Source organism: Lygodium microphyllum, chromosome 15, assembly GCF_053477565.2.
Source record: "Lygodium microphyllum isolate KBCC chromosome 15, Lygodium_microphyllum_v1.1.10, whole genome shotgun sequence".
Taxonomy (NCBI): domain Eukaryota; kingdom Viridiplantae; phylum Streptophyta; class Polypodiopsida; order Schizaeales; family Lygodiaceae; genus Lygodium; species Lygodium microphyllum.
The window spans coordinates 118,043,620-118,070,791 of record NC_141149.1 but is presented as its reverse complement, the minus strand read 5'-3'; the positions used below and the strand labels follow the sequence as shown (position 1 = coordinate 118,070,791).

The 27,172-nt window shown below is 41.0% G+C and overlaps 1 protein-coding gene across 1 annotated transcript; it reads left to right on the top strand.

Annotated features, from left to right (window-relative positions):
* The first annotated feature begins 19,788 nt into the window (after nucleotides 1-19,788).
* LOC148024967 (uncharacterized) lies at nucleotides 19,789-23,547 on the top strand. The gene is made up of 2 exons (XM_087694646.1): nucleotides 19,789-20,999; nucleotides 22,643-23,547. Exons 1-2 carry the CDS (start codon nucleotides 20,300-20,302, stop codon nucleotides 22,984-22,986), a joined length of 1,044 nt encoding a protein of 347 aa, XP_087550772.1. The 5' UTR covers nucleotides 19,789-20,299; the 3' UTR covers nucleotides 22,987-23,547.
* The last annotated feature ends 3,625 nt before the right edge of the window (nucleotides 23,548-27,172 follow it).

Below are 27,172 nucleotides of genomic sequence, written 5' to 3'. Positions count from 1 at the left end.
TATTAATTATCTTTCGATCTTTAGTTCCTTGAGCAAAGAAAGTACAAACAATGCTCCTAACTTATACAAACACAATCCATCACTTGGCCAACTGCTAAGGTGTGAATCCTCTTCTCTGAATGCATCCAGCATTCTATTCGGGATCGATTGTGACTTGGCAAGATCCCCAAGGGTTTCATTGCTTGTTTACCCTTTTATCCTTAGGTTAGGGTTTATACCTTGTTAATCCAAATTAACCAACACCTTAGGTTCGTTAAGTTAAGACAGTAAATCATGGCGACCTCGTCGGTCTAACTTGATTTGTCAATTACTTGCTAGGCAATTCATAGTTACCCTAACTTGGTAAACTGGTCCAAAGAAGGGTGATGTAGCAGGATGTCTACTCATCCTCTTACATATTAGACTTGCACTAGAACCTGCCAACCTTGTTCCAAGGAGTGGCAAATCTATCTTGTGATTTAAACACAAAGCCATGCGACGTTGCAACTTGTTGCATATGTGTTGCACCTAACTTGTGGGATCATTTCTCCCATCAAATGGCCTTTCTTGGTCAAGAAATACACTTGATCAAGATGTAGGGTTTGGGAGTCTTCTTGACCCAATCCAACCCTAACCATACTAGGCCGATGATGTTTGGCCCTAGGGTTTCTAATTTCAAATGGAAGTCTAGCATTTTGCCGTTGATCCGTAGGGCCTTGACTTGGTGTCCCAAGTGTGATACTAGGCAGAATTTTTAGCGTACTAAACTCTACCTAGCGCATTGAGGTAATCACCATTTGAGTTACACCACTGCAAGCGAATTATCTATTCGAACTAATTGTCTTGACAAGAAGGGATATTTCCTTAAGATGCTAATACTTTTTCCCTAAAAAGATGTAAATAATCCCAAAATGCAACATTCGATGTGAGTATGTGAATCATAGACTTTACCTTCTTTGTTACTATAAGGCTTGCAATAACCATTTCTTTTCCTTGCCTAAATCATAGTGATTGACGATTTAGACTAACTCGTATAGAAATCTACGTTGAGTTTCAACGAGAACTATTCCTATAAACCCTTTGTCCAATGCATTGAATTCATGATTTAACATGAAATGCATCTTTTTCCAAAACATCTTCGATAAAAGAAGTTCATGAATATCACGAGACCATGAATGATTTTAATTTGTCCTTCGACACTTAACAAACCTAGGATGCAATTAACATCGCATGCAATATGCATGGTACATAAATCTCTTCCATGTAATGCAATTACTTGGACAACATTTTTATGGACGTCGACGATTATTTCCTACGAATCACATCTAGGGAATCATTGCCTAAATGCATTAAGTGCTTTGTTGAGTGTTGAAATGACTTGTTTTTTGGCTGATTTTTGTTGTTTTTGAGAGCTGAATGGTTGATTTTATGAGATGATTGATTGATTTGGAAGTGGTTTGAGAGTGTTTTGGATGGTAATGATTGTGTTTTGGAAGATCATGATGTTTGTTGGTGGTTCTGTGATGTTCTGATAGGTTTTGATTGGTTCTGTATACCTTCTGTTTTGTTCTGTTTTGCTCTGTTTTGGTCTGTTTTGTTCTGATTGTCTTCTGTAAAGAGGGAAGGGGTATTGATTGATGAAGAATGAGATATTGTGAAATCTTATTGAATGGTTTGTGAGAGTTTGGAATGGTTTGAGAATGATTTATGTAGTTTTGATGACCTTCTGTAACCTTCTGTAGGTCTTCTGTAGAGCTTCTGCTTCTGTTTCTGTTCTGTTCTGTTCTGTACTGTAGCTGTTCTGGTACTGTTCTGTAGACTGTTCTGTATGCTTCTGTAAGTGTTCTGTGGAATGTATGTGTGACTTTGGAAAAGTTTTCTAGCCTTGGAAAGAGGTGAATACAAGTGCAAAAGAGCTGAAAGAAGTGGAAGAAGTAGCTGCTGAAGACTCAAGTGAAGACTAGAGTGAAGTGACAGTAGTGAGCTATGAAAAGACACTGTAGTGGCTCTGGTGACTCTTCATATCAGACATACCTCTTGGGAGGGGTATCCACGACCTAAGAGTGATTATTGAGAGTGATTTTTGAGAGATTGTAATGAGGATATGATGTATTATTGATGGAGAGAGAGAGAGAGAGTCAGAGATAGCCAATTCTACAAGAACAGAGTGATTGTATATGAGAGATTGAGAGAGAAGACTATGAAGATATTGAAGATGAATACTATGTGATGTATTTACATTCAAAGATGGTGTACTTCTTTGCTTTCTTTGTTCTATTGATGGATTTTGTGAAGATATTGAAGAATATGGTTGATTCTATCAAAACCGTGGGAGATCTACATGATGTTGTATGAAGATTTGTTGTGCCTGGTGTTTTTTCCTTCATTGTGATCATATGAAACATGATAAACAAGCTTGTTGATGTTACAAGATAGATTTTCTTGCAAGAGAATTCCCTTTTCCTTGGTGTTCCTCTTGGGGCTCCATGTTTTTGGTGCGCAGCCGGGGAAACTTGCCATCAACAAGCACCAAAAGAGGCTGAAAATGAAGGAAATGGCATTGCCAAGAAGAGAAGAATTCAAAGGATGTTTGTAAAGTTCCTTCTTTCACTGAAGAGTTGGAATTTCTCATAATCAAAGCCACTTTCCACAAGAAGTTCATCCCACAATGGCGGAAACACATCACCATCATGATGCATGCTCTATGTGGTGGACAGTTTCCTCTTCCTGTTGAAGCAGCAGAAACTTGCATCTTGGTGGCAAATTGTTTGGGAATAAACTGAAGAGTAGAAACAGAGAGAATGACCATCCATGGAAGATTTGGCATTCATTGAAAAGTTTCCAGATAACATCAAGTGGGAGATTGTGAAGAGGCTTCAGGAGTCTTGGTCTGTAGAGGTTCACATGGACAAGAAGGAAAAGAGTTGGAATTTGTTCGTGGACGCTCAACAGCAAGATACATGGGATGCTTGGTGTACTGATAATCTTCTGTTTGTTCAATTAGCAACCCACTGGAAGTTGGTAGACAGAGTGTTTTTTACAACATACACTATTGAAACCATCAGAAGCTGGCATTACTATGATGATGGCACCACCACAATGCTCAGACGTATGCATTTTGACACCTTCAGAACCGAATACCTTCCTCTGTGCAGTGGCATGAAAGCAGAATTCAGGGACGTTGAAAAGAAAGAAGTAGAAGAAATGTTGGCAAGAGAGTCCTCCAGAGACTGAAGCTTTCTGTTAACCCTCTGTGGAGCACTAACAACATAGTGGAGTCAACCCCCTGATGAATGACGCAATAAAAAGGCAAGTGTTAGAACGAGTCCAGAGGTACGTGAGAAGAGAGAAAGCAAAAATCAAGGCTGAGAATGAGCTAGCAGCAGAAGCCGCCTTTGACGCCCTTGCGGAACTCTTTACAGAAGTCCCAATGGCACATCAAGCCCTTCCTCCTCCTGCTGGAGGTCCACTTCCAAGCCAGATCCGTCCTGGAAATATTGATGACAGGCCAGCGAATGTAGTCCCATTGCCAGTTTTTAAGGGAGAGTACAATGAAGACCCCGATCTTCATGTAGCAGAGTTTATGGTAGCATGTGTGGCTAACAATGCCAGAACCCCTGAGCATTGGTTAGCAATATTCCCCGCCACTTTCAAGGGCGCGGCGTTTCAGTGGTATGAGAGACAAGCAGCAGGAACTTTTGGCACATGGGACGACCTGAAGTTGGCCTTCCTCACTAAATTCAGGCGTGAAGGTTTTGAAGAGCGGATGAGAGAGGAATTTATGAACCTAAGTCAGTCCTCTGGAGAAAGAGTAGAAGCCTATGTCTCATGAATGGAATCCATCCTGAAGAGATGGACTAACCATAATCTAGATGATGGCATTCAGAAGGGGGTGTTTCTCGGAGGATTACAACCAGAAGTCCGTAAGTTTGTGGAGCTACAAAGACCAGCCACCCTGCAAGCTGCAACAGAAGGTGCAAGACTGTACGATGCCACTTAGCCTTGCTTTTATCTTAGCAAAGAGAGTGTGGAGAAGCCATCGAAGGGAGAAGCCTAAGACATGAAGATTAGGACTCACATTGCGAAGTGAAACCCCATTGAAATTATCCCCTAGAGATCTCATGACCATGTTAACCTTAAGAGGAAATGTTCAAAAAAGGAAAGATACAAAGCTAAAGCAAAAAATGACTAGTCAAAGTGCCAAAACTTATTTTTGAGAAGAGAGAATTTTTGTGAACTTCATTATGACATTAATTCAGGCATCACTCATTTGTAAGGTGTATTTGTAATTTATCCCATCTGTTATACTTGCAAATGAGAGGACAATAAGATTTTGTAAACATTAGGTGAGACCCACAGTCACCCTTGTGCAAATTGTAATATCACCTAAAGTAACATTAGGTGCAAATGAATGTGAGGGTTGTGGGCAACCTCTATTCTCTTAAGACTAGGTCTACTCAAGCAAAGTTGTATACAAAATTTGAGAGAAGGACCAATCAAGAGAAACCTTAAGTAAAATGCCTAACCCTAATCCTAATATATGTAATGTGTGAAAGTAAACAAAGAGCTGATTCTTGTATGCACAAACCTTGGAGCTTCAACTCTTCCACCTTCTAGTTTATCTTGTGCAAACCTTGGAGCTTCAACTCTTCCACCTTATTTATCTTGTGCACCATTGCTTATGAGAGGGAGAGAGAGAATGATAGAATGAGCTAGTGAGAGAGAAGCTTATCTTCACATTTGACTTCCCTTCTCTTCTTCCCCTCTTGCTTCCATAGCTTGTTGATGGATAAGAGGTGAGTGAGAAGCCATGTCGGAATGAGAGATTGTGTGAGATAGTTGGATCGATTAAGAAGATGCTCTTCTCATGAGACTATTGGAGCCACAAGGAGAAGAGATTACATAGAGGTATGGAGAGAGAGAGAGAGAGAGAGAGAGAGAGAGAGAGAGAGAGAGAGAGAGAGAGAGAGAGAGAGAGAGAGAGAGAGAGAGAGAGAGAGAGAGAGAGGCTATGTTCATGGTGCTACCAACATCTCTCTTATGAGTAGCACCTTATTGTCTTATCACTCAAATAATATTGAATGAGTGTATATAAGTATAGTTAGGGTTAGTGAGTAAGATGGGCAACTAGCCACATTGCATTTACCTTGACAACCTTTCACTTAAAGGTCAAGCTGCCTTTAAGGGAGATAAAGTAATAAGAGAATGTATTAGGTAAATAGATGTGAGTTACCCTCACCCAATGCCTATCAACTCCCTATAACATTAAAAAATTTTAGAGGGCACACTCTTGACGATAAAGTTTGTCAAGGTTACCATCAATATAAACTTTGACAAGATCAACTTGACCGTCCTCAAGTGCTTGACAAATAAAGTGATATATTACTTCTATATGCTTGGTCTTTGCATGAAACATGAGATTCTTTGCCAACATGATTATACTTTAACTATCATTGTTCAACAATGGCATGTCTTCATCGAGGCCCAAGTCTCCCACTAGACAAGTAAGCTATATAGCTTCTTTCCATACCCCTATTTCTGTAACCTACTCAGATTCCATGGATACCCATGAGATTGCACCACTATACAATGTAAAAGCATATCCTATAGTTGACTTTTTGTTGTCAACATTTCTAGCATACTTTGCATCTATGTATCAATGTACAACATTATTACTCCTCCCAAATCATAAACATATACCTATTGTATCTCTCAAGTACCTTAAGATGCCTTTCACTACTTCCTAGTGCTACTTACTAGGACTCGACATGTACTTGCTCACTATTCCCACTATAAAAGCAATATCCAAGTGAGTGGCAATCATAGAATATATCAAATTTCCCACACAATGATATGCCATGTCAGCACTCTCCTCATTAGACTTGGGACAATAATTCGCACTTTCACATATGGAGGCAATGGAGTACTAATTTCATTCCCCACTACATATTGAAACACTCCACCAATACTTTGCTAATGTAACACTTTTGGAATAGATAGAGTAATCTCTTTGTTTTGTTCGTGATTATACGCATGGCAAGAATGTGATTTGCATGTCCCAAATCCTTCATTTCAAAGGTTTTCATTAACCTTTTCTTCAAGGCATTAATCTCATACTTATTTTTCGTAGGTATCAACATACCATCCACATAAAGGATCAACACTATTAAGCTATCATCTTTAGATTTTCTAATGTATAAGCAATGGTTTATCTCACTTCTTTTGTAGCCATGAGACTACATAAAGGCATCAAACTTATTGTACCATTCTCATGGGTCCTGCTTTAATCCATTACAAAAAGATTGAGGACCACAATTCATGTCAAGTTTTTAGAGAAGTCTCCTTGACAAGCTTCTAGGTGTCCAAACCAACCTCTCTTCAGGCCAAGCACCCTTAAAAGTAATGGACAAATACAAAAAGTAAATCAAGTCTTTGAATAATATCTCTAACGTTAATCAATTATCATCACATTGGATGGATTTACTTCCCTTGGTTGAATTTCTTACAATAATGCTAGTTACATAACTACTAGGCAAACTCCATTCCTGGACAACTATGAAAGATATCCTAAATTAGACATTTATATGAGTCACTCAATAAACAATCTAGCTAAATTCTTGTCAAAGATCCATAAGAAAGTCATGCATTCAACAAGCCTAGGAAAGATATAAAGACAATGCCAATTGACAATGGATGCAACATCCAACTTACAATATTAGAGATCAAGTTTGGCTTTTATGGTAAGATTTAAGTTCTTTTTGCCCTTTCTAGAAGCAAGATTATCAAAGAGTTGGGCTACGTAAGATCATTGGCCAAGTGTACCCAATCACTTATTGTATCCACTTACCATCATCCATGAGAATTCACCCAATATTCCATGTCCTAATCTTGGAGCCTTGCTATACATCCTCAATAAGGGGAAGACCCTTACAACCACTATCACTTGTTGAAATTGAAAGTCACCAAGAGTACAAAATTGAGACTATCCTTGATTTTAGAATCTCTTATGGAAGGCCTGAATACCTTGTACATTGGAAGGGGGGGGGACCGCCTCCCATCTTCACCAAGCACTTGCTAAAGTAAAGGAGTTTCATCAATAACATTGTTTCTCATGGAACTTATCACTAAAACAGCCTTACCACAAGAAACCCCACTGTTTCTCATGGAACTCAACACTAAAGGAGGGGGTAGTGTCATGGACACTAAGAAGCCTAGTATCTTGTAGAAACTTCTAAATACTTAGTAAGTTCTAGAAGGTTCTAGAAGATTCTTTGAAAGAGAATAGTGTTTGCACTGGCACTTATATTAGCATTTCTTATGTCATCAATGCTTATGTTAACAATGATATCATCATTTTGAAGCTTTCCGTTAATTGCCTTATGTAATGAATGAGGCTGAGAGGAGAGAGGAGAATGAGTAGAAGAGAGAGAAAGAGAGGATGAAGAAGAGAGAGGACTGGAAGAGGAGAGACAAAGACATGAAAGAAGGGGGAAGGTGGAAGGAAGCCATGAAAGTTGAAGGAGAAGGTGAAGATTCAGTTCTTGATTATGTTTGGATGCCCTAAATTGGGTCTCTTAGATCTTTTATACCCCAATTGTTGTGATTGGGTATCTAACCCCTAGTTTCAATGTAAGGCTCTCCCATTACATTCCATCCTAACCTGGAAAGTTTTGCCTAAAAAATAGAAGACAATTGGAGGGACTTGATAGAGTGGATAGGAAGTGGAGGTGTAGATTACTACTTTGATCTACCTTACAATGAGAAGATTAGGTGAAGATTGTGGACAACATGTCATCCACCACCAGTATCTTGAGGTAAATCTTCATAACTTTTGATGGGTTGCTCAATATGGGATGTGCCATTCCACATGTCAGAACGGAGCTTATGACAAGCACTTTCAATCACAATGTAGGAAACACATGATTGTAATGAATGTAGGCACAAAGAAGTTCTAAAATACTGTGCAGTTTGCAAGTAATATAGGGTCAAAATGGGGCATGCCAAGCTAGTCTTCAGCATATTGGGCCTTTTAAAGGTGAGGAAACTCTTCCACGATGGTAGTTGGGTACCAAGAGGCTTCTTCCAGGGAAATGCTACCTTACCATTTGATGAGGTATTCCTTGATGGATTGAGATCTCAAGTGTTTATCTAGTTTCCCAATGATTATCTCAAGGATATGCTAAATGATGCCTTCTTCATCTATGGGAGGTAGTTCTTCCATATAGTCCACTGAGGTGCCAAACAATGAAAGGCTTCAACTAAGTGACATGAAATACATTGTGAATCTTGGTGGTGGGGAGGAGCTCTAATTGGTAAGATAAGTCACCAACTCTCTTGAGGATCTAATAGGGGCCATAGAAATGGTGGGCCATCTTTTTATTGCTGCCCTTCGAGCTCATTCACCCAAATTGAAGAAGACATGGAGCTCAATATGCAAAGAATTATTATGAGTAGCCATGAAATCTCCACTTGAAGCTTTTAATTCTTGAAAAGAAAGCTTGGGATTAAGCAAGAGAGCCCTCACCATCAAAGGAAGCACCAAACTCTTGAAGATTATACCCATTGGAGTGCTTTGCTTCCCTGGGTTGACTTAATGAAGAGCTTGAATCATTGTGGGATCATGCTTCATCCATCTACTTCAAACACTAAAGAGGTATGTCAATTGAATCTTAATGTCTCATTTTAATCCACTTGTTGAGATTAGTCCATTTATTGGAGAGATTAAGGATGCACATTGCCTTATTAGTAGAGTCCATTGCATGCATGCTACCCACATGGAATTAGTAGCCTACTTGCTTCCCAATTGCTTTCCAATGCATTATGTTAGCTCTTCCTCATTGATTGTTCCTAACTCTAACACTTATCTAATCATGTGTGTGTAGCCATTGTAAAAGGGTAAGTGGTAGCCAATAAGTCCCTTGATTATCAAGGTAAGCCCCACCCAAACTCCTGTTCAATCCTTGTATCTCATGAAAATGCCCAATGTCTATTTTTTAATGCATCTCATGCTGGTATAATGTCTCAAAAGGAGAAACTGCAATTCTAGAGTGGATGGAGTTGTTATATGCAAATTTAGCCAAGTGGAGCCACATATCCCAATTGTGTTGTACACCATGGCAAAAGTGTTATAGGTAGGTCTCAAGCCATTTATTACCCTTTTGGCTTCACCATCAATTTATGGGCGGTATCTAGTGGATGGAGCAAGCTTGTTTCCCATAGATGTGAAAACCGCCAGTCAAAAGTTGCTCATAAACTTGGCATCTCAATCATGCACTATGACTTGTAGTAACCCATCTAACTTAAATACATACTCCATAAATTGAGTGGCCACCTGAGATGTAGTATAATGGGTCTTGGTTGGGATAAAGTGGGCAGGCTTAGTGAGGCGGCCCACTACCACATATATACTATTCCATCATTTCTTGGTGCAGGGAGGCTAGAAATGAAATCCATTGTGATATGTGTCCATTTTCCTTCAAGAATAGGCAGGGATTGCAAGAGACTAGCAAGTCTAAGCATGCTATCCTTGTTCCATTGGCATGGGACACAACTAGCCATAAAATTTTTGGCATCCCTCCATAGGTCTTTCCAGTGAAAGCTCTTGGAAATCTTATCATATGTTTTTAAAATACCCAAATGACTAAAAGTGCAACAAGAATGCATCTCTTCCATGATCTTCCTGTTGAGATATCAAGCTCCACTCGTGATATGCCAGGGTGACTGTTGTGCATTTATGTCACCGACGTGTCAGTTGCAGATGCGGTTGGTACACCGCCCATGAATAATAGCTAGACGACAGCTATCCTTATCTACTCTAGTTCGTGGCTTAGTTAGTATGCCACCTTAGTTAGTTGTCTTTGGTTTGAGACCCATATATAGGGTTCTTCTATTTCTTTGTATGAGGGTTCTTTTGGCTTACACAACTAAGAAAAGAAAAACTGTTTTCAGCCTCCACCTCTGTGTGTATTCCTCCATTGTGCAAGCAAGAAAGCTACAAGTGAGACTCCTTCCTTCTCTCCCACAATCTTGACATGGTATCAGAGCCTTGTTTGTGGTAAGGAGCTCAAGAAAGCAAGCCAAGCTCGCGGTGTTCTGGTAAGAGGAGCAGTGTTTGCTTTCATTTTCTGTTTTGGGAGCAGATCTCTGCAGGTAGCACAGCCGGAAATTGCAAGAGTGCATTGTCTCAGGTTGAGACGCCCTTTGCGGTGAAGCAAGAGGGTAGTATATGCTGCGGGAAGGGGCTTTAGCCCTCGGTAACCCTATTTTTTTGATTTGAGGCCATTTCGAGGCCTGTTTTGGAGGCGGAAGTTTTCTGCACGCACTCAGAAAAAGACCCTATTTTATGCTATGCAACCATTGTTCTACAGGTCGGTGAAAAGTTACTGTAGAAATTGCATCGTATGCTTGTGCGTAGAGACATTGGGAGTTACAGAATCATCCTTGGTTCCTGTATATGCAAAATCGTCACTAGGAAGTGACTGTGTGGTCAAATACCACTTTCGCCAGTTTTGCAGATTTGCCCTTGTGAGGGTGAAGCTGTGTTTTTTTCAGTGACAGAATCTTTTGCAGTGTTCTGTAATGGCGTCTGATTCTCTCTCACAGATTGTAACTGAAAAGCTTGACAAGAACAACTTCCAAGCATGGAAGTTTAGAATGACGAATTTCCTTATGGGAAAAGGATATTGAGAATTTGTTGCAGGAAATGAAGAAGAACCAGTTCTTCCTGATGTTCCCAATCAACAGCAAATGCAGGCATTCAAATCATGGCATGAGAGAGCCAGGAAAGTTATGTACTGGCTGTCTATCAGTATTTCAGACTCTATGATTGTGCATATTCAGGATGCAAGTACGCCAAAGGAGGCATGGGATACTTTGTCAAAAATGTATAGCACAAATACACAAGCCAGGAAAATGCAGCTCAAGCAAGAGTTGCATAATGTGCAAAGAGAAAGTATGAGCATCAATGACTACCACATGAAGGTGAAGAAGATTGCAGATGCACTTGCTTCCATTGGGTCGCCAGTGGAAGATGATGATTTAGTTTCTGTGACCTTGAATGGTCTAGGAAAGGATTTTGCACAGTTTCGAACATCCATTTCAGTTCGTGAAAGATTTCCTGATTTTGAGGAGTTGATTGCTCTTCTAATTTCTGAGCAGCAAAGAAATGGTGGTGCATCTTCTTCAGGAGGAACTTCAAAAGAAACTGTCTTCTACTCAAATGTTGGAAGAGGTAGAGGCAGAGGTAGAGGAGGCCGATTTGGAGGCCGTGGTAGAAATCAGAATATGCAGCAAACTCAAGAAAACTAGTCCTATGGAGGAGGATGTGGTAACTCTAGAGGCAGGGGGAGCCAAAGAGGTCGTGGTAGATGGCAAAGAGGCCAAAATGCAAACAGTAATGTTGAATGCTACTACTGTGGTAAAATGGGTCATATGGCTAAAGACTGCTATAAAAAGCAGAATGACATCATGAATGGAAAACTGCAACAAGGGAATTATGCATCTTCTAGTAGACAGGGTGATGACAGAAATGAGCATTTGTTTATGGTGCAGCACATGAACAATTCTGTGACAAGTGCAGAAGAAAGCAATGATGTATGGTATGTTGACTCAGGTGCATCAAACCACATGACAGGTCATGCAGAATGGATGGAGGATGCAAGGAAAATGGAAAAACCAGGATTTGTGGAGACTGGTGATGATACTGCACATCCTATTGTGCAGATTGGAAAAATTCCTTTGTCTATGCAGGATGGGAAAAAGAAATACCTGTCCAATGTATTTCATGTCCCGAATATCACCAAGAATCTGGTTTCTGTTGGTCAAATGGTTGAGCAGGGCTTGCAGGTCAGATTTAATCCTCATGGATGCTTTGTTGAGGATATAAAAAATAAAGGTCGCTTGATAGCAAAAGGAAAGAAGAAGGGCAGAATGTTTACGTTGGATGCAGACATGTCTGAATTGAGTGCAGCAATGTTTGCACATGGAACCGGTGTAGTTGCAGATATTGATATGTGGCATAAACGCATTGGTCATGTTAATGTACAGCGACTTAAATCAATGCAGGCCCAAAATATTGTTGCAGGATTGCCTAAATTCAAGGTTGCAGAAATGCATAAGGTATGTGAAGCCTGTCAGTTTGGAAAACAGGCAAGGAAACCATTTCCTAGACATGTTCAAGAGAGTAAGAAGCCATTGGAATTAATCCACTCTGATGTGTGGACTACTAAAGCTGCATCTCTTGGAGGCTGTCATTATTTTGTCACTTTTATTGATGACTATAGCAGAAAAGTTTGGGTGTATTTTATGAAAAAGAAAAGTGAAGTTTTTGGGCATTTCAAAACTCTTAAAGCTATGGTTGAAAAAGAAACAGGCCTGCAAATAAAATGCCTAAGGTCAGATGGAGGGGGAGAGTACCTCTCAAATGAGTTTGCAAGGTTCCTGCAGGAGCATGGCATAAAGCAGCAATATTCATGCAGTCATACCCCACAACAAAATGGAATTGCAGAAAGGAAAAACAGGCATATTGGAGAGGTATCTCGCGCCATGCTCAACGAAAAAGACTTGCCAGATTTTTACTGGGCTGAAGCAGTTGCTACAGCAGTCTATATAATGAACAGGACTCCCACTGCAGCAATACATGGGATGACTCCAGAGGAGAGGTATACTGGTAGAAAACCAGATATTTCTCATTTGAAAATTTTTTGTTGCATTGCCTATGTACATGTGCCAGATGAGTTGAGATCCAAGTTGGATCCAAAAGCTGAGAAGTGCATCTTTATTGGTTACTCTCTGCAGCAAAAAGGGTATAGATGCTATAACCCTTCTACTCGTAAGTTTACAGTGAGCAGAGATGTTGTTTTTTATGAGATGAGTAGCTGGTATAAACCAGTAAATGTGATTGATGATGTAGATGCACAAAACGGTAATGCTGCACAGAATTCTCAACAGCAGTCACAAGATATTAGTGGACCTGGAGCGTCCTCTAGCAGTGGTTCACATTCTTCGCCATGGACAGGCAGATTGAGATCAGGAGAATCTTCTCAAGGCAGTGCAAATAGTGGTAAAGTGAGGGTTGAGAGTTCAAGGAGGCTAAGTGAGGGTTGATTTTTTAGTGGGTGATTGAATTGATGGGTTAGTAGATGGGGGTTGTGGTTTTAAGAATAGACCCTTGTTGTTTTTTTTTATTTGGGGGAGGGGGGGGGGGTATATACTATTACATCATTAGAGGGGGGGATTATGCTTTTGTGTAAAAGCATAGCACTAGGTTTTAATGTTACATCTAATTTTAAGTGCCATTATTTTATCTATGTTTTCAATCAAAATACGTCTTTTTGAGGGGGAGTACAAGGGGATTACATTGCTTTGATGATATCAATGTATGTGCATGACCTTTGGGGGTGTATCAATGGCTTGTCAAGGGGGGGAAGGGGGGGAGGGGACAAAAGTTAATAGATTGGCCATCAAATAGCCATTTGATAGCTATTCAATAACCATCTCAGTGGTGATTGGTAACCCTAAATAATTTTAGATATTCAAACTTTAAAATATTATCAATGAAAAGTAGTTCACCTGCACTCTTTACACAAATCCAACCTTTGCATATATGATTGAGTAGTGACACATACTTGGGCACCAGCCTCTCTGATACTAGTAATTTTATGTTATGATTCAATCCTAAAGCAAATATCAGGAATATCCTCTATATGATGCACATGTATCGTTCCACTTCTTGGCTTTGATTTTGTAGGACGGCTAGTAAGAAGAGCCTCGACTTGAAACTCCATAGATTTGAGTAAGTTCAAAAAGGTGGATGGCTTATGGGATCATATTCTCTTAATCTCTCTAAGGAAAATTCATATTTGTACATTACATGCATAGATTAGAATAATTGATAAGTTGCTTCGATTGCATCTTGACTATGTATATTCAATAAAACCAGTATCTTTGCCAGATGACTGCATTGATAAATGCGAGGCTTTACTATCAAAAATGGGTTTTCATGGAGGTCAAGTTCACTTGAGAAAGGATCCAAAAGCCTCAAGGAAAACAAGAGAGATCTTGGTAGATGTCTTCAAAGCTTCAATCAGTACTCCATTAGTTGGCCATATGTAACATTCACCTTCTTGCTCAAGAAATTCATCTTTAGATCATAGCTCTCTTGCCCCTCTCTTATGTGAGCACAAGCAAATTAGGTTCCAAGATTGAGACTTGAACTCACAAACACATTCTTATGTATAAGACTGACAATGACATTGTATTCATCTCATATGAAAATGACAAGCAAGTACAATGCTTTATAGGAAAGTCTAGGTAGCACATCCTCCTACTATGCTTATGGGATTCTTGTCCTAAGCCCTCACTACTCCTTCCAAAGAGACTGAAGTAGGTGTGATTGTAAACATCTCAACACCCCTTGTCAATCACAACCATAAAGTACAAAGTGTGTAGAGGCTTTAATGAGAGCAACACCTGCAAAGTGTGGGCACACCATAAACATGGAAAAACACCAGAGGCTATCACAAAACAAGCTAATAAGTGTGGGCAGCACCACAAACATGGTGGGCATCCAGAGGCTGTAATAGGGGCCTCACAAAGTGTCCAGAGGCTTTAGTACAAGGCTACATGAGGAGTTTACAAGCTTATGTCAGAAGCATTAGGGCTAGGCAATATAAGGCTAAAAAAGTCTATCAGAATAAAAGGACTGATGAGGTTTGTCCTTCTCCTAGTGGTATTCTTCTTCTTCTTCTTCCATTGCTCCATGGTCTTCTTCTTCTTTAACTGCAGCAAGGTAGGCCTTCTAGGACCTTTTTTTGCTGTGGCAAAACTTCTCAGTGTGTCCGGTCCTTTTGCAAAATTCACAGAAAATCTGGTCCTTCTTGCCTTTGTACATGTTGCCAACATATAATGCTTGTTCATCTCAGAGATGCTTGTCCTTCATTAGTTTTTAGCTTCTTTTCCTCTAACAATGATGCCTGGATATCAACAAGCTTAGGGTTTGGCATATTGATTAGAGTTGTTGACACATTATTATATTTAGGAGGCAAACATTTAAGGAGAACACCAATGCAAACATCTTCTTCCATTTTAATATTGATTCCTGCAAGCTGGGTTAGAAGTCCTTCCATGTAATTTAGATGTGTAGCAAGTGATGTGCTGGACTTCATGTCAAACTTGAAAAATTCAATCAAGAGACCATACTTTGATGACTTGGACTGTGCACCAAACAAAGTGTCAAGTCTCTTCCATGTATCCTGTGAAGTATCACAGTTATCCACATGGTGGATATAGCTGTCATCTAGCTCCAGTTTGATAATGGCCTGAGCCTTATCATCATTCCTTTGCCAATTGACTGCCAGGTCTACATCACGAGGCTTCTTTTCTTTGCCACTTGTGATGGCCCAGAGACCCTGCTTCATTAGGATAAGCTTGATGCAGGTCTGCCAAGTGTGAAATCCAAACCCCTTAAAGCGAACTGTCAGAGATTCTTTGCCCGTGTTGGAATTGTAGGAATAGCAGCAAATCAGCTCCAAAATTCTCAGTAGAAGAAATGATCTTAAATGTGCTAACAAGCACAAGTGTCAAGAGACACTAGATGAGTAGTATCAAGAGATACTAGTTACCCTGCTTCATTAGGATAAGCTTGATGCGGGTCTGCCAAGTGTGAAATCCAAACCCCTTAAAGCGAACTGTCAGAGATTCTTTGCCCATGTTGGAATTGTAGGAATAGCAGCAAATCAGCTCCAAAATTCTCAGTAGAAGAAATGATCTTAAATGTGCTAACAAGCACAAGTGTCAAGAGACACTAGATGAGTAGTATCAAGAGATACTAGTTATGACAAACTGAGTGTTGCTTGCCTTGTTGGACTTTAGGTCTTTCAGAACTTTCAGAAATTTTCTCCAATCTGCTCCAAATATTCCAAAATCCATTCCTTGATTTGATGTTGGTATGGTTTGGTAGTAGATTCGAGTGACAAGATGGAAGAAACAAGCTTATGATGGGCTATGCTTCAAAAGATTTGCAAAAAAAACTCCAAAAAATTCCCTCCTTAATGGTTTGAGGATAAATCTTGTTGGAGCCCTTAGTGAGTTAGCAAACCAGAATGACAAAGTCTTAATCCAAGTGGTAGAAGAGAGAAAATGAAGAAGAGGAAAAAGCTTGAGTACTCTTGGCTATGGAGGACTGTGTTAGGGTTTCAGAGAGCAGCCTGGTTTTTTACTTAGTGTGCATTTTTTACTCAACCATTTCAAGAAATGCTTATATGAGAATGAAGCTTGGTTAATGGGCATCCAAAGCCCTATGAATATGGACATGATCGCGGGACATGTTGACTGTGCAGGGCATACGAATCAGACTGCGTCGTTTTTCACCTGCGAGCTGGTTTTCTTACAATGCTAGGTCATATACAAGCTAATGTTGACTTCTTAGGTGATGAGGAGGAGCGCCCTGACCTGGAGGAGATATTCCTAGAAGAAATCGACTTAAGATATGGCTTGTAGAAGGAGATCAGGAAGCTCCAAGAACAGTAGGTTCTATCTGGCTATGGCTGCCACAAGCTTGACTGAAGATGAAGTTGAAAAAATGAAGTCGTGAGTTGGCAGAAATGATCAGAGGTAAGAAGAGATCGGAGAGGTAGTGTCATGCCTAACTGGGCTCTGATAGCATGTAAAAGATGCAGTATCTAGAGCATGGAAGATGCTATGGTGGATGAAAGATGAAGATTAGGATCATGATGACATAGACAAAGACAAGGACTTGACCTGTTACACAAGTGAATTAGGTTCCAAGATTGAGACTGGGACTCATAGACACATTCTTGTGTATAAGACTGACAATGACATTGTATTCATCTCATATGAAAATGACAAGCAAGTATAATGCTTTATTGGAAAGTCTAGGTAGCACATCCTCCTACTGTGCTTATGGGATTCTTGTCCTGAGCCCTCATTGCTCCTTCCAAAGAGATTGAAATAGGTGTGATTGCAAACATCTCAACATCTTAAAGGTAGGTCTATTGCTCAAAACTCCCTTGCTAGACTCCTTTCTTCTTCAATATGCTAAAATATTCTTCATGGACTTTCTAAAGATCTTCTTCCTTGCCTTTGTTTTCCATTCTTGCTCTCTTTACTAGTGTCATTGTTTCTTCTTCAATCCCAATCAAAGTAGCTACATTCTTCCATTTTTCTTCTGATTTAACTCCACTTGTACCATCTTCTTTGTTAATCTTCATTGCATAGCCATCCCTCCTATTTCGAAATTTCCTTAGTGTGGGATACATCTTTCTACCTCTTTTGATGGGTAAGAACAATTTGTATTGTAATGGTATGTTTCCCCATGATTATAGCACTTAGATATATTTCTTGTCATTCCTTGTTGTCATTGATCTTCATTAAAACTAGTATGTCTTTGAGGTCTTCCCCTTGTCTTCTTTGTGGTATCTCAATCACACATAGCTTCAAAGCCTAGAGTGGCTTATAAATATTCTCAATCTTATCAATCATTTGACCCTATTTTTTCTTTCTTTTATGTATTACTTGCCCTTGATTATACATAGCTTCTTGAGATTTGTTTTTCTTACCCTATAGAATTGTTGGAACTCTGGATGGTAGCCCCACATTCAATTGGTCCAATCTTAGCACCTTCCACTTCATTTCTTTTGGTATCTTTATGACCACTTCAAAAGCTTTTAGGTTTTCACAACTCCACAACAGGGCTATGCATGGATCCTTCTAAAAAAAGGTTGGCGATCTCTCTTCTCCAAGATTGTTTCCCTACCACATCCAAAGTGCTTCCAATCCTTGGGCAAATTGCTCCATTGTTTGATTCTCCCTCTAAAATGTAGGACAACAACTTGTGTCAAACCACATTCACATCTTGAGTTTACAAATAATTTTATAGCACTGCCACATTCACTTCTTCAAAATCCACATCCATTGTTGGTTGTCGAGCCATTAACCGAGTTAGATGATTTATAAGTTGATTTTGAGTTGCTACTCAAATCATATTGTTTAGTATCGCCAATGTTTCCTCTCCAACCAAGTCATATTTTGTACTATTGCCAAATTTTCCTCTCCAATCAAGTCATTTTGAGTTGATCCTCAAATCATGTTGTGTAGTCTCACCAATGTTTCTTCTCCAACCAAGTCATTAAGTAAGCCAATTTGAAGTTCTCCATGAACTAAACCACATCCTCCTCCATGATTCTAAAAAACATTCAAAAACTTGTAATCATCTTCACCACTTAAAAGCTTGGAGAAAGATCCTTGACAAGTAGCTCCAAAATAATGTGAGTTATTTTTAAGAAATAAAAACTATGCTACTATGGCCTCAAAGACACCAACTCTCACAATGAAAATAGCCAAAGATTTTAGGATTAGAATGTGGAATGAAGCAAGATTATTCAAGTTTACCAAAAAAAAAAAACACACACACACACACACATACACACACATACAAGCCTAAAATCTTCACTGCATGTAACTAAGATTTGAAACGGTAAAAAAGCTAGCCTTTAAGAACAAATTTAGATGCTTCTCATGTCTTGAGGAAGCAATTAGAATGCCCATTTGAAATGAGAGACATCATGCAACCTTTAGCATTTGAAGGCAATAAAGTAAGGTTCTAATGCTATCATGAGAGTAAAGATAGGATGGAAAATGTCATGGACATGAAAGTACACCAAGCTTCCAAATTATATGCATATTATTGAAATAATTGAAGCTCTTTTTTTGGGTGATACTCTTTCCAAATTTACTTAATAAACTAGCCCTAAGTTGCCTTCTAAGACTACCATGGACTTAAGAAGGCCCTTATCTTCTTGTTGAATTCGACACTTGATCCTATTAGAGTCATGAATTCTTGCTTCATTGGGCCTCATGATTATAGGGCTCCATAAACCTTTTGACATCCTAAGGTTTTCCATTTAAAAAAGAGGTACTAATGTTATTAGTCCACAATTTTTTTTAAATACTAAGATAATGCATGTAGTATGGCAATGCACTTGATAGATTCAATGTGCTATGTCATGTATTGTAACAAGAGGAAGATAATGATGTGATATGTAGCAAATAAGCAAATGACAACCAAAACAATAAAGTGCTCATGGGAGGTTTCTATTAGGAAGACGTTACACAACTAGTAGAAATCCATGAGAGTAAAGAACCATTTCTATTCCAAGTTATGGTAAAGTCATCACATATTGTGTAATTCTGTTAGGGACTTTTGAATAATTCAACATAATAGCCATAAAGTTTTGAATTTGTAGTTTGTTAAGAAACATGCATGTCATTGTGGGGCATTGGAGGAAACACGAGGTGGGAAAAAAGGCATATTGTGTCAATATTTTGCAAGGTACACAATGGCCAGCAGGTAAACTATTTTGTAGAACCTTGAAGCGTCGTGTGGATGTTGGCGATGTTCGCTGGGGCCGATCGGTGACTCCAAATGAGGCACATGGGGGTGGCTAAGACTGGCCAATGAAGAGTCTTTGCAAGGAAGTCAGCCATGGCTTGCTTGTTGCCAATTACCACCACGTAGGTTAGGGTTGCGCGAAAGCAAACGGAGATATTATTTTGTGGAGAACCCGATGGCAAGAATAGTACGTGGAGAGGGAGATGGGTAAGTACATAGAAAGAAAGCATCGAGGAACGGCATCAATAACGTGAGATATACAAGTGCAAAAGGTTACCATCGAGCTGGACACCCAGTAGCTGGCTTTCAGTGTTAGCCGGTAGAGTATCGTATGGGAGCCAAGTTCCCCGGGCTGACATGATAAGCTCGTGTGCGGGAGAAACCACTCCGGAGTCCGAACTCCGAAGGCTTGTGGACCCTAATCACAGCTTTTTGCGGACTACTAACCCATAGAAAGGGTACCTGCTGGGAAATGCCATATACGGGGGAAGGCGACTTCTCCCAGCTGCATGGCCTTTCGGTGCCCTGTTCATTTTTATCGTTTGGTGGGACTCAGGAGAACCTGTACGTTTTACAACGAGGTGCAGACAAAAACGTGATGGCTGTTTTTTTTTCTATCTCAGCGATGCTGCGAGTCTTGTCCGATCTCGGAGAGCTCGCTTTGTTTTTCTCCATATAGCTAGATTGTAGTGTGGGAAAGACAGAGAGTGAGGCACAGGGTGTGAGAGGAAGCAGAGATTCGTTCGTTCGTAGCATGAGAGCACAGGGAGGCAAAGAGAGCCGTTGCTTTTAGTGTATTGTTGCGAAGCGGCTATCAGAGAGAGAGAGAGAGAGAGAGAGAGAGAGAGAGAGAGAGGGGGAATAGGGCCAGAGAGTGAGTGAGTGGACTCATCAGGCGTCAGTTAGATCAAGATGGGAACGGTGGGTTTGTGGCTGTTGGTGTGCCACGTGGCGTTACTGGCGAGCGCTGGTGCAGAGGGGAGGCCTGGATCTCAGCGTGCAGTGGTGGTGACAGGGGTAGATAGGACGGAAGGGAGCCGACTTCCGCCGAGGCCGCCTAGCCCAGGGGCGCCAGGCCCGCCCAGCCCGGGGGCACCGGCCCCGCCCAGCCCGAGGGCACCCGGGCCGCCGTCGCCAACCAGCCCGGCGTCGGCTCCACCGCCCAGCCCAGCGGTGCCCAGGACGCCCCCACCATCGCCATCGCCATCGCCTCCTCCTCCCCCTCCTCCACCCTCTCCGCCTCCGCCTCCTCCTCCCCCTCCCAGTACTCCCCCCCCGCCCTCCGTCCAGAAGAACTGCACCTCCCTGGCGGAGATGGCGGAGGGGCCTTTCTGGCTGGTGGAGGAGATCATGCGCTCCAACGTGCGCGGCAACCTCAGTTACGGCGTGCCGCTGAATATCACCGTCCGCGTGGTGGACGGCGCCCTCTCCTCCAACGACTCCGACTCCGACTGCGTGCCCATCGAGGGCGCCCGCGTGGACATCTGGCAGTCCCGCTATGACGGCAGCTATTCCGGCGAGGAGGACGACCAGACCCTAGGCGAGACCTGGCTCCGAGGCTACCAGCTCACCAACTCCTCCGGCCACGTCACCTTCTACAGCATCTTCCCGGGTTAGATCCTCTCGTTCTCTCTCTCTCTCTCGTTTGATTATTTATAAATCTATCCATTTCCTTTATCCATTCACTATTTACTGTCACGTCATTGCACGATCCATGAAATTTTCCCGTTTCAATCAACTATGCATACATCCGACCTTCCAAGTTCCAGTGTCCCCCCACACCCTTGCAAGTCGCAATAAGTCCCTGTCGTAGCCTCTCGATGTGAACAACCCCTTCAGGCTGTCACTGTCACAAATGACCTCCCTCCCTCCCGGCTCCATCGACAAAACCCTTCACCGGTCGATTTAGAAACCTGAACAGTGAAATTCTAGTCTCTGAATAATAACACGTGTAAGACTCAATTTGGCTCGCCACTACTTGCGGATGTGAATTGTTAAAACATTGCTCATATTGTGTCGGCAAAAGTAAGACCACTAAAAATGCTTTATATATATGTACGCGATACATATAAAACCTTTTTGGGGTTACGGTGGTGCCACCGGTGGTATGGAGGGAGGAAAAATAGAGACTTTACAATGTACAACCGTGCATATATTATGTAGGGTATAATATGTAGAGAGAGAGAGAGAGAGAGTGTGTGTGTGTGCCCCCACTATCATCATATGAGCCATTTTCGACCACTTCCTTTTTCGATATGTGGTGAAAACATCATCAAATATCTATAATAAAGCTCAAAGCGCATTGCTAGGTTTGGCATCCTAGATTGCTAGGGTAAACATTGAGTAAAGTAGTTCAAAGTTGCGAGAGTTTTCTACCTCAATATATGTGCTCTAAAATATAGGAGATTATAGTGCTATAATAGCCCATAAATCGCAGCAAAAATGGTTCTAAGATCTTGTGATATCATCCTCTAACATTGTCAACATGTGGGGTTAAATTAAGCCTCTTTTGAAACATGGAGAAATTAGTAATAGGCAGACCACACCCATGGTGCAAGAACCTTCAGTCATGTGTGAAGATTACAAAGGGAAGGAGATCTCAAAGCAACCATTGTGCATGCAAAGATAGCAAAGCCAAGTTAAGGTTGACATATGTAAAGTACTCAAAGTGCTTGCAAAGTCAGGCTAAAGCTTACCTTGATTCCTCCTTGATAAATTTTCTTTGTCTTGTTAGAAAGGTTAGTACAATTGTCAAAAGAGTTGTTTTAAAGATGGGACTATAGATAGTTAGAAATTCAAATATTTACAAGTACACTTCAAGCTAACTTGGAAAGTTCTCACCTCAAATTGAAGGCTTGTTCCTTGAGAGGCACATACATACCTGGGCCTTAGTGCTAAGCAAAAAGAAGATATGTTAGGCCATTTGGGTGTGGGTTGAGTTTAAGGGGTGGGTGTGATTATACCTATGCAAAGCATCTCCAAAGGCATAATAAAATACCTATTGGCATAATAAAATATGTATTCACATTTGGAAAATAATAAAATACAGCCTTAAAGAGGTACCAAGACATACTTCCCCCCCACCCCCCCAAAAAAAAAGCTTCCCCTTTTTTTTTTTCCCGAGATTGATAATATCATTCTACCAACGCATTAATTTTTTTAAAAAAAGTATTTCGTTTTAAAAAAGGGCATTTTCTTGAAGTTTTCCTCTTTTGAAAGAAAAAAAAAAACATTTTTCTTGGGGGGCGGGGGCAGGCTGGTACGTGAGTCGGACGGTGCACGTGCACCTGCGGGTGCGGCTGCTGCGGGAGGACGGCACGTACTCCTACGACGACACCACGCAGCTCTACTTTGACGACGAGCTGACGACGGCTCTCTTCACGGACGTCTACCCCTACAACGACCGGGGCGACGACGTGCGCGACACCTACAACTACAACGACGACCTCTTCAGCCCCACCAACCTCGTCACCCTCGCCGGCAGCTACAACGACTCCGCCGGCTTCAGCACCAGCGTCGACCTCAGCGTCCCCTTCCCCCTCTCCTCCGCCATCCGTCAGCCCACTCCCCTTCGCCCCTCCTCCCCTCTCACCACATAGCCTTCCTTATAGCCTACGATTATTAGGATCCATACATACTTTACCTTAGCTACTCACTATTCATCTCTCTATATCCTTTCCATTAGCCAATCTTGATTTTACCTCCTCCTTCCGTTCACTTCCACACACGCTTCACACTTATCCACACACACTTTACTACATGAAATGCTTCTCGTAGATGACTCATTACTTACTAAAGGGTTCACACCCTAGTGATACCTTGAGATGTAGCCACCCCTCCTTCCCTTTTGCCATATTAGGCCAAAAATAAAAAGAGAAAAGAATTTCACATGCGATTCTTTCTGTGCAATTTCTCAGTTGCTTTTTGTGTGTTAGAAAGATCTCTAAGTATGGAGTGTAAAAAGCCTCTAAGTATGAACTAATCTTCCCTTCCATGAAAATGCATATTGATTAGAGGTAACTTCAATGTAGGAAAATTATTAGTGTAAGGTGGTTTCACCCTCTTCAATATAGAGCCTTGTAAAGGTCTTCAAAATTACACTTATGTAAAGTTCACTAGTGGTGGAATATTTTAAAGCTAATTGAAGTTGTTTAGTTAGCCATGTATACAAGTACATGTTACTATTACATTATATTGGTTGTAGGTTCGGGAAGCCCCAAACTTTTAGAGGGCTTCTTGAACCTAATTCTTTTTTCAAATCTTCTTTTTTTAAAGTTAAAACCCTTTTCCCTCTCTCTCATGTGTAATCTCTTCCTTTCTATTAAATTCCCTCATCTTTTTAATTAACCCCCTTCTCTTTCTCATGTGTAGAGCCTAGGCTCTCTCTCTCTCTCTCTCTCTCTCTCTCTCTCTCTCTCTCTCTCAAATTTAAATCCCCCTTCTCCCTCTTACCAGTAATCTCTCCTTTTCTCTTCCCCCTTCCCTTTCTAATTAAATTCCTCCCTGCCCATGTGATGTACCTGCACTTGTTCACTTAACACGGCACAAAAAGGTAACACGATATGTGTACACCCTCATGACGTCTCACATATGAGGGCTCACCACTGGGTATAGAGAATCAGATATAGAGTGGAAACTAAGCAGGGCTTGGAGGTATAATATAGACACATCCCAGGACTACACACTCGTGATGTCGCATATATGAGGGCTTACCACTGGGTATAGAGAATCACACATAGAGTGGAAACTAAGCATGGCTCAAAGTCACTCACTCTCTATATAGGTGTGTTTTTAGTAGCAACGCCATGGTATAACTACAAATCCCTTACATTCACCCCTGCTTATTGGATTTTTGTCATCAGTAATCTGTGGATAGAGGTTGTTGACTCATCCGAAGTCTTAGCATAGCCATCTTCTTAGTGGCTAGTGTTTGTCGGTCTAGGACTTGATGGGGTCTTAACACAGCCTTTACTATCAGACTACTCAGTGTTTGCCGAACTACAACTTGGGGGGTCTTAACATAACTTTTTTTATCAAGCTTGTCAGTGTCTGCCCATCTAGACTACTTTGTTGCTTTGATTTATTCTTGCAACCATGCGGATCTACCCTCGACTCAATTATATTTGGGGAGTGGAGGCATTATTAGGCCTATGATAAGTTAAGTGATGACTCAAGGGGCATTGGAAGAATTGTTGGGATTCTTCTTAAGCCAGGTGGCGAAGGTATCATTACCACGTTCGTGAGCCTCCACTTCCGAAATCCAAGTGGCTTATTTGAGAGGGCATCCTTTCCACTTGGTGAGGTACTTGGGGTACCCTTTGTGTTCCTAGCGCCAAAGGAAGACTTCTACTTTGAAGGGGCCATTGGAGTGAAGTAGTGGAACGTGCCATCCCCATTGGTTGTTGGGATAGAACCTACACAAAAGACAGACATGAAATGCATTATGGACGCAAATGCTTTGTAGCAGGTCAAGCTTGTATATTACTTCGTTCAGGACTTGAGTGATGCGATAGGGTCTATAGTAGTGGTGATTGATTTTGGAGCTCATATTCTTTAGGAGAGACATATGCTTGGAGCTGACAAGGACTATGTCTTCTCCCTTAGTAAAGAGTACCACCTTACGTTTCTTGTTGGCTTGTTTTGTCATAGTGATTTTGCTCCTTTCTAAACTCTACTTAGTTGCTTCATTGCGGTCTCTCCATTTCTTCAAGAATTCTTCTGCATATCTTCAGCTTTGGTAGCTCTTGAGGCTAAGGCAAGGACTGTGATGACTTCTTTTCATGTAGCTAACTCAAAGGGTATGTAGCCCGTGGCAGAGTGGATTGAGCTGTTGTAATGAAACAGAGCACATCAAGGTAGAATGCCCAATCCTTTTGATCCACTCGGGCGTAGCTCCTGAGATAGTCTTCAATGCCTTAGTTGACTCTCTTTGTTTGCCCATTTGTCTCGAGGTGGAAGGAGGATGAGAATCTCAACTGTGTTTCCAGAGTTTTAAAAAGTTCCTTCCACATGTAACTTATAATCAATCATCTCTATTTGAGATGATTGCTAAGGGTAAGCCATGCAGTTTGAACACGTGTGAATTGTTTTGGAAATGTCTTCTTCTGCTATACGAATTTGATAGTACCCTGACCTAAGGTCTATACGACTGAAGTATTTGGCTCCATGTAGTCTATCTAAGAGGTCTTCAACTAAGGGTATGGGATACTTGTTCTTGATGGTGATCGTATTAAGAGCCCTATAGTCTACACAGTCAGAATCCCCCATTCTTCTTCTTGACAAATAGCACTGGGGCACCCAACAGAGATTGGCTAGGTTGGATGAAACTTGCTCTTCCAATTTATGTAGCCGTTTCTTCAATTCCATGATTTTACTGTGATTCTTACGATAGGGGGCTCTAGTCGGTGGGAGTGCCCTTGGGATTAGTCTCAAGGAAGTTACTATGTGTGTATCCTCTACATCACATGTATTCAAGGCCTATTTATGTAGCTACTTATTTGTGAATTTTTTGTGAATAAAACATAACCCTTTTCTATTCAATCTGTAAATAACCCCTTTATATATTACATCCTTCTATTTTGTAAAAAATGTATAAAAATGGTATTTTAAAAATACTTTATTTTGAACCCACGTGATGGACACATATATTCATGAGTAACTTACCCAAGGGATTAGTTCGACTTCTCTTGTGTGGTAGGCCTTTGGGTAGTTCGATTGGCATCACATCCTTATACTCCTCAAGTATTGCTTCCATTTCTATATTGCTAACTTGGGGTTTGGGTCTCTTAGTGACCTCTTCCTCAATGGGCTGAATCATGCATAAGTACACAATGTCTCCCTGATTTACTAATTTCTCCACTTGTTTGAAACCACATGTCATGATGCAAGGCCTAATACGGGTAACCTGGTGAGACAGTGCCTAGGTTGATACTCTTGGTTTATTAGTGGTTGGTTTAGTCATTTGGCATGAGACTCCAGGCTTGTTCTCCTTCATTCGCACTTTGATTGATGTCTTGCCTAGCAGTTGCATTCTTTCATAGGGTACTCTAACGCCCTCTCCTTGCATATCTAGCATCATCTCATCGACTCCCTTCCCAAACATTGCAATGACATACTTGCCATAGAACTCCACGCCTAAAGTGACTTCAAAATCGTCCATGGGAATGACTAAGAAGTTGACTTTGGCTTTCCATTTCCCTGCTTCTATGTACACTACAAAGACCTGTTTGACTTCATTGGCTTCTCATTATGCAAAGGTTACTATTAACTCTTTTGGGGCCTTAGACAATTTGAGTCCATGTTTGGCTATATAGTCTAGGATGATGAAGTTGTGGGTGGCTCCTGTGTCTCCTAGAAGTCTCCTCTCTACCTAGAAGAAGTGGGGAGAAAAGGAGAGAGAGGAGGAGGAGGAGGAGGAGGAGGAGGAGGAGGAGCATAAGAAGAAAGAGGAGTGAGAAAATAGGGGAGAGAAAGGGGAAGAGTGGAAAGAGAAAAACAGAGAGAAAAGAAAAAGTATAGAGAGAGAGAAAAGAGAGCGAGAGAAAAAAACTTGAAAGGGAAAGAGAGAGAGAGAGAGAGAGAGAGAGAGAGAACAAAAAACTGAGATAAAGATACAAAGAGAGAAGAAAAGAAAGAAGATGAGAGAGGGGGGAACAGAGAGAGGGAATTATAGAGAAAGGAAATGTAAAATTTAAGAGAGAGACATAAGAGATAATATGAACACAAAGAGAGAGAAGAAAAAGAAGAAGAAAAAAGCAAAAAAGAGGGAGAGAGGGAGGGAAAAGA